General features: G+C 43.8%; 1 protein-coding gene across 1 annotated transcript; it reads right to left on the reverse strand.

Moving 5' to 3' along the window:
* Window positions 1–416: 416 nt before the first annotated feature.
* LOC135544089 (glutamine--fructose-6-phosphate aminotransferase [isomerizing] 2-like) lies at window positions 417–19,210 on the reverse strand. Its single transcript, XM_064971468.1, has 19 exons — window positions 19,111–19,210; window positions 17,227–17,334; window positions 15,846–15,950; window positions 14,751–14,876; window positions 13,552–13,610; window positions 12,667–12,801; window positions 11,040–11,101; window positions 9,744–9,826; window positions 9,029–9,146; window positions 8,638–8,801; window positions 7,898–7,993; window positions 7,587–7,684; window positions 5,964–6,084; window positions 5,720–5,877; window positions 5,386–5,500; window positions 5,101–5,228; window positions 2,358–2,525; window positions 2,020–2,181; window positions 417–1,539 (listed from the first exon to the last, which is right to left on the reverse strand). Exons 1-19 carry the CDS (start codon window positions 19,115–19,117, stop codon window positions 1,495–1,497), a joined length of 2,058 nt encoding a protein of 685 aa, XP_064827540.1. The 5' UTR covers window positions 19,118–19,210; the 3' UTR covers window positions 417–1,494.
* Between the last annotated feature and the right edge of the window lie 211 nt (window positions 19,211–19,421).

Consider the following 19,421-nt stretch of genomic DNA (forward strand, 5'->3'; position numbering starts at 1 on the left):
TTGGGATGAGTTGGACTGCCGAGTGAAGGAAAACTATCCAACAAGTGCTCAGCATATGTGGGAACTCCTTCAAGACTGTTGGAAAAGCATTCCAGGTGAAGCTGGTTGAGAGAATGCCAAGAGTGTGCAAAGCTGTCATCAAGGCAAAGGGTGGCTACTTTGAAGAATCTTAAAATATATTTTGATTTGTTTAACACTGAGTTAATACATGATTCCATATGTGTTACTTTATAGTTTTGATGTCTTCACTATTATTCTACAATGTAAAAAAAATATGTATATATATAACTCTGGGAATGAATAGGTGTCCCCAAACTTTTGACTGGTACTGTATTTATATAGCTTAAATCAAATCAAGAGAATATTGCTCTTCATTCAGCTAGCACTATATGATCTGGAAACCATACACACAAACATAAAGGGTAAAAAATAATTGTATTAAAAAATAATAATAATAATAATATACATAGTCAAAGATTAGGGGACATAATCTGGCCTATTCAAAATTAGACATGTAAGACTAATAATCAGATATAAAATACAATAAATATCTACAATTTTAAACATATATCGCAATGTACATGTACACGCGTTTGGTCTAAAATCATTTGCATATGATAAGGGCGTTATACAGTAACAGCCTCAAAGTACTCATATATTTTCCCGTTGTAAAGAGGATATCAAACGAGAAATTGTCCATATAGCCAACAGTCCTTTGCTTGTTTTCTCTTTGGCTCAAACAAATACAGGAAGGGATAGAGAGTTGGAATACATAATTGTCATATTATCTCTCTACCTTCTGTAATGGTAAGATTCAACTGTTGCTTCACTGTTTAAAAAGGTATAGTAGGCATCATGCATATTAAATGATGTGCGAGCTATTACAAACAAACACCAAGACACTTTAGTCCTTGTCAGTCTACGTATTGCACAACCGTAAACATTTCGAGACTAAATGTAAACAATAGGCTATGACATTGTTCCTTTGCTTCAGTGCCGAGCAGTAAACAGAATAGAATATAGATGTCCCTTCCTTATGTATATATAAAAAATAAAATTAAAATTAAACATTCACAAGGCACTTATTGAGTAAACGTCATTGAATTTAACTCACTGATAGAACTCCAGCACACCACAAGAGTCATGACAACTCTTTAGAGTTTAACGTCTACCATAAATACCAGGGTTGGGGTCAATTTAAATTGAAGTCAGTAAATTCAGGATTTTAATTGAAAATCCCAACATTTTTAAATAGGTTTTCCTTTTAAGTTGATTGAAGTAATTGAAAATACATTTTCTCAATAATTGAATTGGAATTTCAGTTTACTTCCTGAATGCCTTCAATTCAAATTGACCCAAACCCTGATAAATACCCAGTTAAAATTACACATTCAGTACCTGCCAACACACACAGTACACACAAAGTACACACAAAGTACAGAGAAAGACACGCCTGACTGCACTATGGTATTTTGATTGGTTTGAAACTAGTAGTTACTCCACTGTCACAGACTTGGCTAGGTTCCTGGGGCAGTCCACCTGAGAAGACGAAAAGAAAATCAACATTAGTGTTAAGGTCTCGCACACGCACACAGACACAGAGCACGCAGACACAGAGCACGCAGACAGAGCACGCACACAGACATAGAGCACGCAGACAGAGCACGCACACAGACATAGAGCACGCAGACACAGAGCACGCAGACACAGAGCACGCACACAGACATAGAGCACGCAGACACAGAGCACGCAGACAGAGCACGCACACAGACATAGAGCACGCAGACACAGAGCACGCAGACACAGAGCACAGACAAAGAGCAGACACAGGGCACGCACACAGACATAGAGCACGCACGCACACAGACACAGAGCACGCACACAGACACAGAGCACGCACACAGACACAGAGCACGCACACAGAGCACGCACACAGCTTTTTAAAATCACCCTCAGACACAACACATACTATGACTGCTGTCGGCTGTAACAGAGGATCATTGGGGCCTGGTGACTTACATCGTATCCTCGGAGCACAGCCAAGTGGAAGGACATGAGCTGGAGAGGAATGACACTGAGGACGCCCTGAAGGCAGTCCACTGTCTGTGGCAACTCAATGGTCTTGTAAGCATTCTTAGTGATCTCAGGGTCGTCCTGGCAACACAGGATAATGGGCCGCCCCTGACAGGAAGGGGGAAAACAGCATCAATAATGATATAATCATTAAACTATTCTGTCCATTGTGATATTCCCTCAGGTGAATTATTTTTGAATACCAGGGTGTACAAAAGCTACTGAATGTCAAAGTCAGAGAGAGAGAGAGTCCCACTTCCTCTGTGTGTGTGTGTGTGTCTCACCTGGCGTGCTGTGACCTGCTGCAGAGCGTTGTGACACTTGGTGTAGCAGGCGTCTTTCATGATGATCATAATGACAGGCATGTGTTTGTCGATGAGAGCCAGGGGACCGTGCTTCAGCTCCCCAGCCAGGATGCCCTCTGAGTGCATGTACGTGATCTCTTTGATTTTCTGTAACAGGAAAATAATAGAATGAAAGTCAATAAGCCATCTAGTCCTCCTGAGAGTTATTTGACATTTTTGTATTTAATTAGGCAAATCAGTTAAGAACAAACTCTTATTTACAACAACGGCCTATACCAGCCAAACCCGGACAACGCTGGGCCAATTGTGAACCGCCCTATGGGACTCCTAATCACAGCCGGTTGTGATACAGCCTGGATGCAGTGCCTTAGACCACTGCGCCACTCGGGAGCTCTCTACCCCGAGGCTCTCCAACTCTGTTCCTGGAGAGCTATCCTCCTGTTGGTTTTAACTCCAACCCTGTCCCTGGAGAGCTACCCTCCTGTTGGTTAACTCCAACCCTGTTCCTGGAGAGCTACCCTCCTGTTGGTTAACTCCAGCCCTGTTCTTGGAGAGCTACCCTCCTGTTGGTTAACTCCAACCCTGTTCTTGGAGAGCTACCCTCCTGTTGGTTAACTCCAGCCCTGTTCTTGGAGAGCTACCCTCCTGTTGGTTAACTCCAGCCCTGTTCTTGGAGAGCTACCCTCCTGTTGGTTAACTCCAGCCCTGTTCTTGGAGAGCTACCCTCCTGTTGGTTAACTCCAACCCTGTTCTTGGAGAGCTACCCTCCTGTTGGTTAACTCCAGCCCTGTTCTTGGAGAGCTACCCTCCTGTTGGTTAACTCCAGCCCTGTTCTTGGAGAGCTACCCTCCTGTTGGTTAACTCCAGCCCTGTTCTTGGAGAGCTACCCTCCTGTTGGTTAACTCCAGCCCTGTTCTTGGAGAGCTACCCTCCTGTTGGTTAACTCCAGCCCTGTTCTTGGAGAGCTACCCTCCTGTTGGTTAACTCCAGCCCTGTTCTTGGAGAGCTACCCTCCTGTTGGTTAACTCCAGCCCTGTTCTTGGAGAGCTACCCTCCTGTTGGTTAACTCCAGCCCTGTTCTTGGAGAGCTACCCTCCTGTTGGTTAACTCCAGCCCTGTTCTTGGAGAGCTACCCTCCTGTTGGTTAACTCAGCCCTGTTCTTGGAGAGCTACCCTCCTGTTGGTTAACTCCAGCCCTGTTCTTGGAGAGCTACCCTCCTGTTGGTTAACTCCAGCCCTGTTCTTGGAGAGCTACCCTCCTGTTGGTTAACTCCAGCCCTGTTCTTGGAGAGCTACCCTCCTGTTGGTTAACTCCAGCCCTGTTCTTGGAGAGCTACCCTCCTGTTGGTTAACTCCAGCCCTGTTCTTGGAGAGCTACCCTCCTGTTGGTTAACTCCAGCCCTGTTCTTGGAGAGCTACCCTCCTGTTGGTTAACTCCAGCCCTGTTCTTGGAGAGCTACCCTCCTGTTGGTTAACTCCAGCCCTGTTCTTGGAGAGCTACCCTCCTGTTGGTTAACTCCAGCCCTGTTCTTGGAGAGCTACCCTCCTGTTGGTTAACTCCAGCCCTGTTCTTGGAGAGCTACCCTCCTGTTGGTTAACTCCAGCCCTGTTCTTGGAGAGCTACCCTCCTGTTGGTTAACTCCAACCCTGTTCTTGGAGACCCTCCTGTTGGTTAACTCCAGCCCTGTTCTTGGAGAGCTCCTGTTGGTTAACTCCAGCCCTGTTCTTGGAGAGCTACCCTCCTGTTGGTTAACTCCAGCCCTGTTCTTGGAGAGCTACCCTCCTGTTGGTTAACTCCAGCCCTGTTCTTGGAGAGCTACCCTCCTGTTGGTTAACTCCAGCCCTGTTCTTGGAGAGCTACCCTCCTGTTGGTTAACTCCAGCCCTGTTCTTGGAGAGCTACCCTCCTGTTGGTTAACTCCAGCCCTGTTCTTGGAGAGCTACCCTCCTGATGGTTAACTCCAGCCCTGTTCTTGGAGAGCTACCCTCCTGTTGGTTAACTCCAGCCCTGTTCTTGGAGAGCTACCCTCCTGTTGGTTAACTCCAGCCCTGTTCTTGGAGAGCTACCCTCCTGTTGGTTAACTCCAGCCCTGTTCTTGGAGAGCTACCCTCCTGTTGGTTAACTCCAGCCCTGTTCTTGGAGAGCTACCCTCCTGTTGGTTAACTCCAGCCCTGTTCTTGGAGAGCTTACCGTTCTCTTTTTTTTGTGGTTCTTTTTTTACCCCCTTTTTCGATCTCGTCTCATCGCAGCAACTCCCCAACGTGCTCGGGAGTCAAAGGTCGAGTCGTGTGTCCTCCAAAACATTACCGCCAAACCGCGCTTCTTAACACCCGCTCGCTTAACCCGGAAGCCAGCCGCACCGTGTCGGAGGAAACAGAGTTCAACTGACGACCAAAGTCAGCCTGCAGGCGCCCAGCCCACCACAAAGATCCACTAGACCACATGGGAGGGCATCTCTCCAGGAACAGGGTTGGAGTTAAAACCTACAGGAGGATATCTCTCCAGGAACAGGGTTGGAGTTAAAACCTACAGGAGGATATCTCTCCAGGAACAGGGTTGGAGTTAAAACCTACAGGAGGATATCTCTCCAGGAACAGGGTTGGAGTTAAAACCTACAGGAGGATATCTCTCCAGGAACATGGTTGGAGCAAAAACCTAAAGAAGGTAGCTCTCCAGGAACAGGGTTGGAGAGCCCTGCATGAAGAGTAGTTTCAGTGTTCACCAGTGCCCCCTCCATACAGGTGGCGTAGTTGTATCCACGGCCCATAACCAGCAGGGACCTCTGCTGGTACAGCTCGCTTGCAATGTTTTTGATCTGGTCGTCCAGAGTCAGAACCTCCTTAATCAACCCTGAGGAGAGGAACACCAGACATATTCTGCATTAGCTCACAAGGATGTCACAGTGAGGGAATGCATTGGAGGTAGACAGATAAGGAGTGTAAAATGACAGGGATGGCTAGAGGTTGGGGGGGGAGGGGTAACGAGAGGCACAGAGAGTCAGGCTGACCTGGCAGCATCCTCAATCCGTTGATGATCTCCAGTCTCCTCTTCTGCAGGGAGATTCTGTCCTCACTCATCATCAAACCAAACATGGTGAGGGCCACAAACTGGCTGGTGTATGCCTGGAGAAAGCATGGGGCACTGTGAGCAGTCATGCACAAACACTAGTATATGAGGCACTTGCATAAACACAGTACACCATCTCCTCCAAATCTCAACCTAGGTACACATGTGAATCCTGATATCAATATAGTTGCCGTGCTCAGTACAACACCACTGAGCTCACATTAACTGAGGCTTCCCTGTGAACAGACAGCAGTGTGGTGGTGGTGGTAGTGTACCTTGGTGCTGGCCACGCCGATTTCAGGGCCAGCGTTGATGTGAACGCCACAGTCTGTCTCCCTGGAGATGGAGCTGCCCACTGTGTTGGTGATGCCCACCGTCAGAGCTCCGCGGCCCTGACAGTAACGCAGCGTCATCAGGGTGTCTGCTGTCTCACCTGGAAGGAGGTGGAGTCATAGCGTCTTGTGAAACAAAGCACAATCGATCACCATATCTGACCAGATAATGTGCAGTCTCACGTACCAGACTGGCTGATGAAGAAGCAGACGTCATCTCTAAAGACAGGAGTGATGCGGTCCAGGAAATCAGAGGCCAGTTCCACCATCACAGGCAGTTCAGTCAACTCCTCCAGAATCTGTCTGGTCTAGAGGCATCAAGGAAGGGTATCATCAACCACTCTATTCTTCATCTCTGAACAACCGACTGTTCAGCCTGGAGTCTGGACTATTTTGAGTCTTTTTTCTTAAATAAGCCATTTCGCAGATGCTTTTAATCCAAAACGACCCACAGTGAAGTGTGCGTACATTTTTTATGTTTTGGGTGGGTCTCTGGAATCGAACCACAATCCTGATGTTGCAAGCGCCATGCTCTACCAAATAAAATACACATTTTATTTGTCACATGCTTGGTAAAAACAACAGGTGTAGACTAACAGTGAAATGCTAACATACGGGACATTCCAAACAATGCAGAGAGAAAAATAGAGACACAAGGAATAAATACACAATAAGTAAAGATAACTTGGCTATATACACGGGTATTAGCTAAATACTTTTGTGTATATATAGTGTATGTGGACACTCCTTCAAATTAGTAGATTCAGCTATTTCAGCCAAACCCATCGCTGGCCAATGTATAAAATCGAGCACACATCCATTCAATCTCCATAGACAAACATTGGCAGTAGAATGGCCTTACTGAAGAGCTCAGTGACTTTCATAGGACGCCACCTTTCAAACAAGTTAGTTCATCAAATTTCTGCCCGCTAGAGCTGCCAACTGTAAGTGCTGTTATTGTGAAGTGGAAATGTCTAAGAGCAACAACGGCTCAGCCGCGAAGTGGTAGGCCACACAAGCTCACAGAACGGGACCGCCGAGTGCTGAAGCACGTACCGCATAAAAACCGTCTGTCCTCGGTTGCAACACTCACTGTTCCAAACTGACTCTGGAAGCAACGACAACATTGGAACTGTTCGTCTGGAGCATCATGAAATGGGTTTCCATGGCCGAGCAGCCGCACCCCGTAAAACTTCAATGAAAACGCAGAGTCTCAAATAGCCGCCTGTCCCTTTTAATGGTCGGGCAACGGCTTGATTTGGTACATTCAATAATGACTTGAAGAAATGACGGCAATCATCCGTTTTTAAATCGCCAGTAACAAACTGCTAGCCATTGGCTGCTAACAGCTGAGAACTGCTAGCTAACTGGCAAGCACAAAAACAGTCAACAACTTTGGGAGTGCAGATCCCCCAGAAATTGTCCAATCCCCCTCTAGTAGTGAAAGTAAGAACTGCCAAAAAGAAGAAGAATTATGTCAAGTCAAAGTTTTGTTGTTGTTGTCTGAAAGAGGCATACTTAGACAAAATAAACGTGACACAGTATGTAAATGATAACACATTATTGCAGGGAATTACATTTGATCTTAGTCCTGTATTGACGCTTTGCCTATTTGATGGCTCGTCGAAGGTCGTAGCGGGATTTCTTATATGCATCCGGATTAGTGTCCCGCTCCAACTGAGCAATACAGGACCAAGACCCATACAGAATCTTTATCGTTACACCCACACAAGTGTCAATTAGTGAATCTCCCACTCAGTCAACAACCAAATGTCCATCATAACCCCCCCCCAACCCGTTTAGCACTCACCGCCACTCCAGCATGGAAACTGGTTCCACAGCCAATCAGGATGAGGCGTCTACAGCGCCTGATCTCCTTCAAATGGTCTTTCAGCCCCCCCAGGACCACTGGTGATCAAAAGCACATCTCTGACACAAAACAAGATGCATTTCTGATCTTCAGCTACGGATCTATTTCTAAAGTTATCTGTTTGGGGTACTGTGTGTGCCATACCTAACCTGGGTACCAGTCTGTTTGAGTTAACATTCTACTCCTTGCCACTCGTCGTCATGTTTAGCATCACACGGAGTACATTGAGTGGATTTCAGACTATGCCATACCTGTGTTAGTTTCAAAACAGATCCTTCCTCTCATGGTGTTGAAGACAGACTCTGGCTGCTCAAAAATCTCCTTCTGCATGAAGGCTTTGAAGTTCCCTGTGAGTCAACATCCAAATCAAATCAAATTCTATTGGTCACATACACATGGTTAGCAGATGTCAATGCAAGTGTAGCGAAATGCTTGTGCTTCTAGTTCTGACTATGCAGTAAAATCTAACACATTCACAATAACTACCTTATACACACACACACACACAAAGACACACAAATGTAAAGGGATGAATAAGAATATGTAAATATAAACATCCATGTTATGCATCAATACCAACCCCAAGAACAGATCACCCAGGAATACAGACAGACTCCAAGTGAAAGAAGACTGCATCAGGCTCTCACTCATTTCTGAAAACTGCACATAGCTAATAAGTGCTTAACAATTCTAACTATCCCAACACCTCTGCATAACCCTGGCCGTATCTACTTTACACTGATTGGTTATCAGCAGAGCCATGTATTTAGAGGGGTGGCGCTAACTCTCAGAATGTCGAATTGTGTTCTAATTCTAGACAATCCATAACATAGTTGAACTATTCCCCATGTCATGTTAACGGGCCACTAAAATGGCTGCCATAGAATGTTGTAGTATCATGTCAATGCATCAGAAACCTCAAAGTTCCAACTCTCTAAATTACAGGGCTCTTGTTATCAGTGTGTGACTGTGTGTTGTGATGACCCCTGACCTTTCATGATCTGCTGCAGCTCCATCTGTAGGGTCTGGATGGCCCGGTTAGGGTCCTCCCCGGCACAGCGGCTCATACGGTGTAGGGACAGCTTGCCCTGGGCCACCGCTGCTATGTCATCATCCCGCAGGTAGATCACCTTGTTGGTGTGTTCAATGATAGCACTAGGGGTGAAGCAGGAAGGACAGAGATATGTTTTTTTCCCCCCCATAAGAGTGTGTAAGGAACATAGCAGTAATATACAGTACATGAATAAGTACATGTAATGACAGTTGCCGGCCAGTAGATAGGAGTGTAGAACACAATCAGTATTGAACTGGAAGAGCTACATGAATTACATCTGGGGTTAGTTATCCAGTTGAGGGGCCATTCATGTTCTCGTGGCTCTCACCTGGCATCAGAAGCAAAGAAGAACTCCACTGCCTTCCTGTCACTGACTGAGTGCAAGGCTACGGTGCTGTCCACCCTGTTCCTGAAGTTCCTCTGCTGGATGCCTTCTATAAAGTGACCTGGAAAGCAGACGGGGTCATACATAATAGAACAGAATGTATTTTTCCAGAAGGAACTTCAGTTGTATAACAGCGTATAACATAACTCATTACTAAACCTTTTGAAATGTAATTGACACTAAACATTACAGACAGATATTATTTAGGCTCACCCAAAAGGTGAAAGGGTGTTCTTAACATTTTGTCTTTGGTAAGTTTCCCTTTTCACCTCCTTAATATTACACTTCATTTCAAATTAGTCATGTTTATTTTCAGCTAAATGAAAACAGATTTATCAAAAGCATGGTTCCCGAGCACAAGAAAGTTGAGAGCTGAAGTTGACATGAATTCATAAAAATGTCAAGCTAAGTGCTCTGCTTGATGACAAACAGCACTTTACCTATACAGACGAGATTGCACAAGCAACTTCGGTCACAAATCCCAACCTACAACTCCACATGCTCATTACAGCTACAGTACACAACAGGGGTATTACAAATTATAAAGGAGAATACTTAAAAACACCAGGACTAAAAGTTTCAGTTGGCGCCATCAAGAGTTGTCTGCCAACAGCTGGCCTAGTTTCCAGAGGCACCCAGAGAGAAAAAAGGGACTCACCAGTACTGTTGTACTGAATAGGAATCTGTTCCATAGACAGCTCATACTTGCTCCTCACGCCTATCAGCAGAGGACTTCCTCTCCTAAGGCAGGATGACAGTGACAGAGGCCATTAGAGGCTGAGGCTGGAATGAGATAGAGGCTGCGGCTGGAATGAGCGATTGAACCAATGTGAGAAACTGGTATGAACTAGACCTACATTTTTTGGGCCAAATCAAACCACTGTCTGAGACAAGCTCTCTTAGAATAGACAAAGGCAGTCATAACACACCCTCCACTTTCTCCCACAGAGTAGACCACATCCGTTCACTCAACTATAAAGACAGGCCAACAGCATCCCACACACCACAAACATCACTCAACTCAATACCAGGATTGTACAATCACTTGTTTTGTTCATTATAATACCCTGAAATCTTTATGGTGTGACCAGTGGCGTGGGCCTGCAGAAATTCTGATGCTTAAAGTTAGAGAGGGAGATATAAGAGCAGCTTCAGTGATTTTTGCAATTCATTCCAGTCATTGGCAGCAGAGAACTGGAAGGAAAGGCGGCAATATCAAGCAACAATACCATGAAGGAGGGCATTGTTTAATGGAGGAGGTGAGGAACTACAAACACTTGTATAATGACTTAATTGTAACCATTCTTTCCCCTGGAAAGCAACTCTGACAAGAGACAGTAAACTACACTCAGTGGTTAAGAGCCCTCTCTGGAAAAGCTCCACTCTGGTCCTTAGCCCATTGAGCTCTCTCATTTGAAAACTGAGAGTGGAGGAGAAATCTTAAAGGACACAAAACACACATAACCACTAGTTTGCACACAGACAGACAGACAGACAGACAGACAGACAGACAGACAGACAGACAGACAGACACACAGTGAACAGTGTTGCTTACTGTGCATAATGTGCCACTTTTACAGGTATACAGTTAACATTATGCTGATAAAAAGGATGACAAAAACTTGTATAGGTTTCTTACACAAACATCATGCCTTGTTCATACCTGACTTTACCGTTTCACCTAAACCAGAACATTGCATCATAGTGGGCATGTGGTAACAGAACTCTTTGAAACAGGATCAGATTCCCTGATTCATGGGCTTCCACGGAACTTTGCGCTTAGTGACAGTTCTACAGGATATTATGCAACACTTGAGATCAGCAACAGGGTTAGAGGTCAGAAAGGGGGTCAATCTATAATGGAAGGTAAAGTGTTCTGGTAGGCTGGGCGAACGTGTGAGGTAGAAGTGATGGCGTCGAGTAGAGAAATGTCAGTCAGAGGGATCATACTGACCTGGTGGCTACAGCTTCCCCCGGGAAGTGGATGCTTTTGAAAACCAGAGCAAAAGCCCCTTCCTTGGAGAGAAGAGACAAAAGGAGTACAGCAAGTTAGCGGTGTCAGAAATGACATCCTGTAGACCTCAGTGAATTCACATCCAATATGATCTCATTTAGGACAGGATGATATTGACACAATGAGTCATCAACAACAGTCAGATGCACTATAATGTTTAAACTTCATAGCCTGCACTCATGTCCGACATCAGTCCCTAGACTGGCTAAACCCAATAGACATCAGTCAAAGGAAAGCGATAGAAGACAAAAAGATAGGAAACTATGGCAAATCAGCTGAACCCTTTATCCCTTGCCTAAACCCCAGCCCAGCCACTATGCTCCCTCTTCCCTCTATCCCCTGCCTAAACCCCAGCCCAGCCACTATGCTCCCTCTTCCCTCTATCCCCTGCCTAAACCCCAGCCCAGCCACTATGCTCCCTCTTCCCTCTATCCCCTGCCTAAACCCCAGCCCAGCCACTATGCTCCCTCTTCCCTCTATCCCCTGCCTAAACCCGAGCCCAGCCACTCTGCTCCCTCCTCCCTCTATCCCCTGACTAAACCCCAGCCCAGCCACTATGCTCCCTCTTCCCTCTATCCCCTGCCTAAACCCGAGCCCAGCCACTCTGCTCCCTCCTCCCTCCTCCCTCTATCCCCTGCCTAAACCCCAGCCCAGCCACTATGCTCCCTCTTCCCTCTATCCCCTGCCTAAACCCGAGCCCAGCCACTCTGCTCCCTCCTCCCTCTATCCCCTGCCTAAACCCCAGCCCAGGGGCCCAGTAAGGTGAGGAGATGGGGTATGCTGTGAGACAGATGGGGTACGCTGGGAGGCAGAGAAACTGAGCTCCACACACTCAGGCTGTAGGAGGAATAAGTGGCCTCTCTGTGGAAGCATTACTCTGCTCCCTAGCCCTAAGCTCTCTCATTGGCCAAACTGAGAGGGGAGGAGAAATATAAAACAAATAAACACACACACACACACACACACACACACACACACACACACACACACACACACACACACACACACACACACACACACACACACACACACACACACACACACACACACACACAACAGCTTATGATTCAGTCTGTTTTCAATTATGCCAAGAACTAATCTCGTTGTTCAACTTTCCCCTTCTTTTATTGAAGCTACAGAGTGAGGTCTTCGTTTTCTTCTGGGGTAGTTGGGTGGGGTGGGCTGATATACAGGATATTAGGTCATCTTTCAGAGCCACTTCTAAAACCAGACTCAACCAGATCCCAGCACACTGAACACAGCAGGACTTTTAGACCCTAAAAACCTTTTCCTTTCAGGTTGCGGAGGGCATTAGGTCAGATGCTACATACGGACAACTGCTGTTGATTATGTGATGTGGTTAAAGGGAAACAGCAAACAGGCCAGACAAGGCGGGGGGACGACGACGACATTGCAACACAAAACCCCAGCTGACATGTCCTAAATGAATTGTTTGTTTGTCACAACATAATCAACTACCCTACCACATGCAGACAAGACTGTTAATTGTGTGTGGTCATATACGGAGATTTTCCCAGAAGAATCCACACCCCTCCATGACGCTTACCAGCTGCTGGATGACGCGCTCCACCAGGGTGGAGAAGGACACATAATCGTTCTCGCTGTTGTCATAGACATATTTAATCAGCTTGGGGATGACCTCGGTGTCCGTCTCCGACTCAAACTTGTACCCCTTGGATTTCTGACCGCAGTATACAAAAAACACTGCTGTTAGTTACAGACACAACAACCTTCAAAACAGACAATGTTTCGCTCAACAAAAATAAGAGATGTAGCCTAACTGTCAGTCTCAGTTATTAGCTCAGTCTGGCTAATGAAACAGCACCGCAGACCCTGACATACCGCAACCATGAATGGCAAAGTCAGGACAATTCAAGTGGATTTATTGGCATGGGAAACATATGTTAACATTGCCGAAGCAAGTGAAGTAGATAACAAACAACTGACAATCTGTACAGGAATCTACGGTCTGACCCATCAACAACAACAGAAATAGAATCCATAGAAAGGGCTTGGTAACTCTGACCCTGGTAATTTCACTGGTAAACTAATGGGTAGACTCGCAATGGCTGCCAGTACACCCATTATGCCACCATTGACTTGAATGGGGAGGCCAATTCTATCGATTCCATTTCTACGTCAACACCTTTATACATCCACACTACAGAAATAGAATACTGTAATGTCCTTTCAGTCAATAACATTTGCTAATGTCCACAAACAAATCCCACATATATGATCTCTATTGGGCCTACTGACCAACAGCCTAAGGGCGTGTCTGTGTGGTCTTTACACTTGTAAAACTACACTTCTTCTGGTTTGTGATGTCTGTACACACCTGTATACCCACAAAGGTCTAGTAGCAATGATGTGTTCAAGGTGTGTAAATAAATGTCCAGATTGGAATGCCTTGTGTGTTCTCACAACTTACCAGGTATTTCCTGAGCTCCTTGTAGTTAGTGATGATTCCATTGTGGATCACAACAAATTCTAAGGTGAAGAACAGAGATCACATGTGAAATATTTGGCATTCACAGAATACCTATTCCTCTGTGACAGCATAACATTATCTTGTGTCAAACATGGGTTAATAGCTACAGTGTAATTATTGTAAGTAAATATCTACTCTGCTCTAATTAAGTCTTTCAAACAATCAATCCATTTTATTCATTCATAAAGCTTTTTACATCAGCAGTTGTCCCAAAGTGCTTTACAGACACTCAGGCTAAAACCTCAAAGAGCAAGCAATGTACATGCAGAAGCACAAACGTGCTTGTATTTAAGATCACAGTCTCTCTTGTTTTATGTCATAGGCCAGGGTTCCACAACTGGTGGCCCACGGGTGGTTTTATTTGGCCAATAGTTTTCTGAGACAATATATTATTATTATTTCCCAATATTGGACCAGGAAATCAGCTCCAAGTGATTGTAATTTTGGAAATCTAAGTATTCTCACCCATTATAGAGAGACATGTTATCCTATACAAATGTAAGCAAGGATTCAAATGATTATGTTTTATTCAAATATTATATCTGTTTAAGCTTATTGCGGTCAATATACGGTCTACAAATGATTATGTTCTGGCCACCCAAAGAATGTAAAAAGATCAGTCGTGGCTGAATCTAGTTGGTGGTCCCTGACATAGGAGAACATCCTGGTTTCTTTATGAATTACTATCATGATGGAGCTACTCTCTAAGGTGAACTCAAGCACATCTGCATAGGCCTCGGGAGAAAGCTCAGGCAGGCTAGGACACCAGGCAATACATCAGACAGCATGGAGTTAAGCCATCTCATTATCTAGCAAAAATGACCCCTGACCCCTTTCTCTTTAAAGTTTTCATCTGCTTTCCGGTGTTTCTCTTCCTTAAGGAAAGCAGGGCCCATTAAATGAAGGCAACAACAGGGGTCAGTTAACGACCTCTATATGGTAAACCAGATGACTGAGATGCTCTTTTAGGGGCTGCAATGTAAAGCCAATGGGGACACATTATATTGTACCCTGGTTCTCTTGTATTGAGTGAATGACTGCATTATAGTGTGTTTACAAACCGCTTAATACTGTACTAACATTGCTTCAGCAATTCTCACCATCTACTGGGTGATCCTACAGTACGAGTGTGTTCTTACCATTGTTCTTGTCGGAGCGGTGTGGATGGCAGTTGACAGCGCTGGGCTCTCCATGTGTCGCCCAGCGGGTGTGAGCAATGCCAAAGTGTGTGTCCAACTCAATGTCCAGGTCAATGGAGTCGTTCTCTGATCACACACACAATCAACGATCAGACTAAAACATCAATATGTTAAAGCACGAAGCAGTGAGAAACATACTAAGCATTGTCTAATACGTAGTACTAGACTGTGAACAAGTAGAAATTAGTATAGGAGAAGATCGTGGAGTTAACTCAAGTAGAGTGGTATGGAACTGAGTAAGAGAGGGAGAGTAGAGAGTTCAGCTTAATGTAGGAGAGTAGCGAGGGAGAGTAGAGTTCAGCTTAATGTAGGAGAGTAGTGAGGGAGAGTAGAGAGTTCAGCTTAATGTAGGAGAGTAGCGAGAGAGAGTAGAGAGTTCAGCTTAATGTAGGAGAGTAGCGAGGGAGAGTAGAGAGTTCAGCTTAATGTAGGAGAGTAGCGAGGGAAAGTAGAGAGTTCAGCTTAATGTAGGAGAGTAGTGAGGGAGAGTAGAGAGTTCAGCTTAATGTAGGAGAGTAGCGAGGGAGAGTAGAGTGGAGAGTTCAGCTTAATGTAGGAGAGTAGCGAGGGAGAGTAGAGAGTTCAGCTTAATGTTTAATGTAGGAGAGTAGAGATTTCTGCTTAATGTAGGAGAGTAGCGAGGGAAAGTAGAGAGTGCAGCTTAATGTAGGAGAGTAGCGAGGGAGAGTTGAGAGTTCAGCTTAATGTAGGAGAGTAGCGAGGGAGAGTAGAGAGTTCAGCTTAATGTAGGAGAGTAGCGAGGGAGAGTAGAGTGGAGAGTTCAGCTTAATGTAGGAGAGTAGCGAGGGAGAGTAGAGAGTTCAGCTTAATGTAGGAGAGTAGCGAGGGAAAGTAGAGAGTTCAGCTTAATGTAGGAGAGTAGCGAGGGAGAGTAGAGAGTTCAGCTTAATGTAGGAGAGTAGCGAGGGAGAGTAGAGAGTTCAGCTTAATGTAGGAGAGTAGCGAGGGAGAGTAGAGTGGAGAGTTCAGCTTAATGTAGGAGAGTAGCGAGGGAAAGTAGAGAGTTCAGCCTACTGTAGAGCTCCTCATCCAGAGCCTTGACCTTCCCCCTCTTCTTGATCAGGCAAATGTTGACGTTGTCACCATTGTCATTTTTCCTAGGGCCATCCACTCCGACACCTGAAAGCCAAATGCAGAAAAAACATGAATCTATTACAACCATAATCTCTTGTGGGTGGCAGTGTTGTAATATAGACCACATAGTGAGTGTCTCAGCCTTGTCTGTGTCAGATACATTTTTACTCTGTCTTGTCTCTGTGTCAGATACATTTTATTACTCTGTCTTGTCTCTGTGTCAGATACATTTTTACTCGGTCTTGTCTCTGTGTCAGATACATTTTATTACTCTGTCTTGTCTCTGTGTCAGATACATTTTATTACTCGGTCTTGTCTCTGTGTCAGATACATTTTATTACTCTGTCTTGTCTCTGTGTCAGATACATTTTATTACTCTTTCTTGTCTCTGTGTCAGATACATTTTATTACTCTGTCTTGTCTCTGTGTCAGATACATTTTTACTCGGTCTTGTCTGTGTCAGATACATTTTTACTCTGTCTTGTCTCTGTGTCAGATACATTTTTACTCTGTCTTGTCTCTGTGTCAGATACATTTTTACTCTGTCTTGTCTCTGTGTCAGATACATTTTATTACTCTGTCTTGTCTCTGTGTCAGATACATTTTATTACTCTGTCTTGTCTCTGTGTCAGATACATTTTTACTCTGTCTTGTCTCTGTGTCAGATACATTTTTACTCGGTCTTGTCTCTGTGTCAGATACATTTTATTATTCTATCTTGTCTCTGTGTCAGATACATTTTTACTTGGTCTTGTCTCTGTGTCAGATACATTTTATTACTCTGTCTTGTCTCTGTCAGATACATTTTTACTCTGTCTTGACTCGGTCTCGAACAATGAGAACTCGTAATTTCTTCCCAAGACCAGCTGAGCAAAACAATTATAATAATTATCAGCTCCCATTCATTCAGCTCATAAAACCACTTCGACAGGCCAAATATCCACACTCCCTCATGACCCATTCATAACTTATTGCCTATTGAAACCTGGGCTTCCTACTTCACTAGTAACATTAATGTCCTATACTGTCATAGAAGATATTTTTCAAACTTTGTCACTCTTGTCAGAATTTCGCTTTAGGTGGTCTCGAACTCAACACTGGTGGACAGACTATGTAAACATGAGCATCTCATCAAATTACACAATAATTTAGTTCTGGATTAACTGAGATTATTTACAACCCTGAACCATAGTGTCCTGTTGGACTTTATCAAGAGGCTATGTGGAGACAAGATATCTTCCTTGGCCTCAAGGAGACTGTCTCTCGTCTATGATTGTGATCAAATAAGACCTAAGACCACAACATTGTTTTTTTAAATTACCTGCAGAGTCATATCCCCTGTACTCAAGTCTCTGCAGTCCCTTTACCAGTGTGTCAAAGATCTCCTTCCTTGTCCGTGGCACTCTGTAGTTCAGATAGGCAAAAATTCCTGCAAGAAATAAAAGGTACAAGTTGTTTTATTTTTCAACAAGAACAAAAGTGTTATATTCAAGAAATAACAAACTAACATGATTCACAAAAGCCAGTATCCCACATTACATGTCTTAGACTCAAACCATTATATTATACATGGGGTTGCATCTTTGCTACATTGAATGGGTTGGTATGAGTGGGCTGGATCTACAGTGAGCTCCAAAAATATTGGGACAGTGATACATTTTGTGTTGTTTTGGCTCTGTACTCCAGCACTTTGGATGATTTGAAACGATACAATGACTAAAGTGCAGACTGACAGCTTTAATTTGAGGGTATTTTCATCCATATCGGGTGAATCGTTTGTTTTGGTTGTTTCAGATTAATTTGTTGCCTAATAGAAATAAATGGTAAATAATGTATTGTGTCATTTGGAGTCACTTTTATTGTGAATAAGAATATAATGTTTCTAAACACTTGTGGATGCTACCATGATTATGAATCATCCTGAATAAATTGTGAATAATGATATATATATATATCATATATATATATATCATATATATCATAACATATATATCAGATATATCATATTTGTGCATCTAACTTTCTCACTCATCATTATTCACCATTCATTCAGGACTTTCTGTAATCATGGTAGCATCCACATTACTTACCATTGGGCACAAAATAACCTGAAAACACAACCAAAACAAACAACAAATGCATCCAACAAGTTTGTAGAGTCAAGCTTGATGTAATCATTAAGTGCTAGGAATATGTGACCAAATACTAATATTTTGGCTACTTTAATACACATACAGTGTAAGTGAATTTGTCCCAAAACTTTTGGTCCCTTAAAATGGGAGGACTATATACTATAGTGGACTATTTACAGAAAGTGCTGTAATTTCTAAACGATTCACGCGACATGGATGATTATACCCTCATATTAATGCGGACAGTCTGCACGTTAACCTCATCGTCATTGTATCATTTCAAATCCAAAGTGCTGGAGTACAGAGCCAAAACAACACAAAAATGTGTCAGTGTTTCCAATACCTTTGGAGCTCACTGTATTTCCAACGCCTGTCGCAGTTTGACAGCAGCTGTTTCATCCGTGAAAATTCGCTCCTGTCAGAGACCCAGGTCTAACAGCCATATGTAAAGCTCTGTGTTTAACAGAGCAGTCAGGATGTGGTCTGTCGAGTTTTACATACGGGATGACAAACTGTTCGAACTTTCAATAGCCAAACATTAGTGAATGATCTAATTATTATTTTAGTAATGTTGAGGTTAGTAACGTAAAGGTTAGTAATGTTAGTCAAGTTAGTATGACACAAAACTACATAGGCCAGTAATGCAAATGCGTGCAGAAACGTACACAAATACCAATGAATAATGCATTTTAATGGCAGTACAATTATAAAGATGTATTATATACATTAGGAGGTCGTTGAAGTAACCACGGTCTGTATCCCGAGGAGAACGTCGAGCTGATACTCTCTAACCGCAGAATTGATCATTTAAAAAAAATGGACTTTTCAAAGCAGGTTAGGAGAATTTACGCAGGACGTTAGGATAATTGACGTAGCAGGTTATAAGAAACAGGTTAAGGTTAGGAAAAAAGTTAGCGTTAGCTAAAATACAACAAAAAATTACTTTAGACGTCAATTTGACATAAACTGTATCCCATCCGCGAGCTAGCCAGCTGTGATAGTTACTGCTATTTGCTACGAAGTTATCTAGCTAATAATCATAATAGTCACGAAATTGTACATATTTGCCTTACCACACATGGTCCAACAGAATATCGTAGTCTTTCAAGTGAAAAGTATCTTGGATGTTGTGGAAGATATTCAGAGATGTCGGGCTACAACTTTTAAAGTGAAGGCGTGTAGGAACCCAGTACCCCGCCCCCTGTTTCCTTGACAATTTGTTGTTGTTTTTTTTTTGGGGGGGGGGGGTCATTGTACCCTCTAATCCGCTGTGAAATATATTTTCCATAAACAAAAATATTGTATTTTCAGCTGTTTGAAGCTGGTTTACAAAACCAAAAGTAATAGACACAAAAATGTAATAACTGGAAGCGTAGAAATAGTA

This window comes from Oncorhynchus masou, chromosome 8 (genome assembly GCF_036934945.1).
Source record: "Oncorhynchus masou masou isolate Uvic2021 chromosome 8, UVic_Omas_1.1, whole genome shotgun sequence".
NCBI lineage: Eukaryota > Metazoa > Chordata > Actinopteri > Salmoniformes > Salmonidae > Oncorhynchus > Oncorhynchus masou.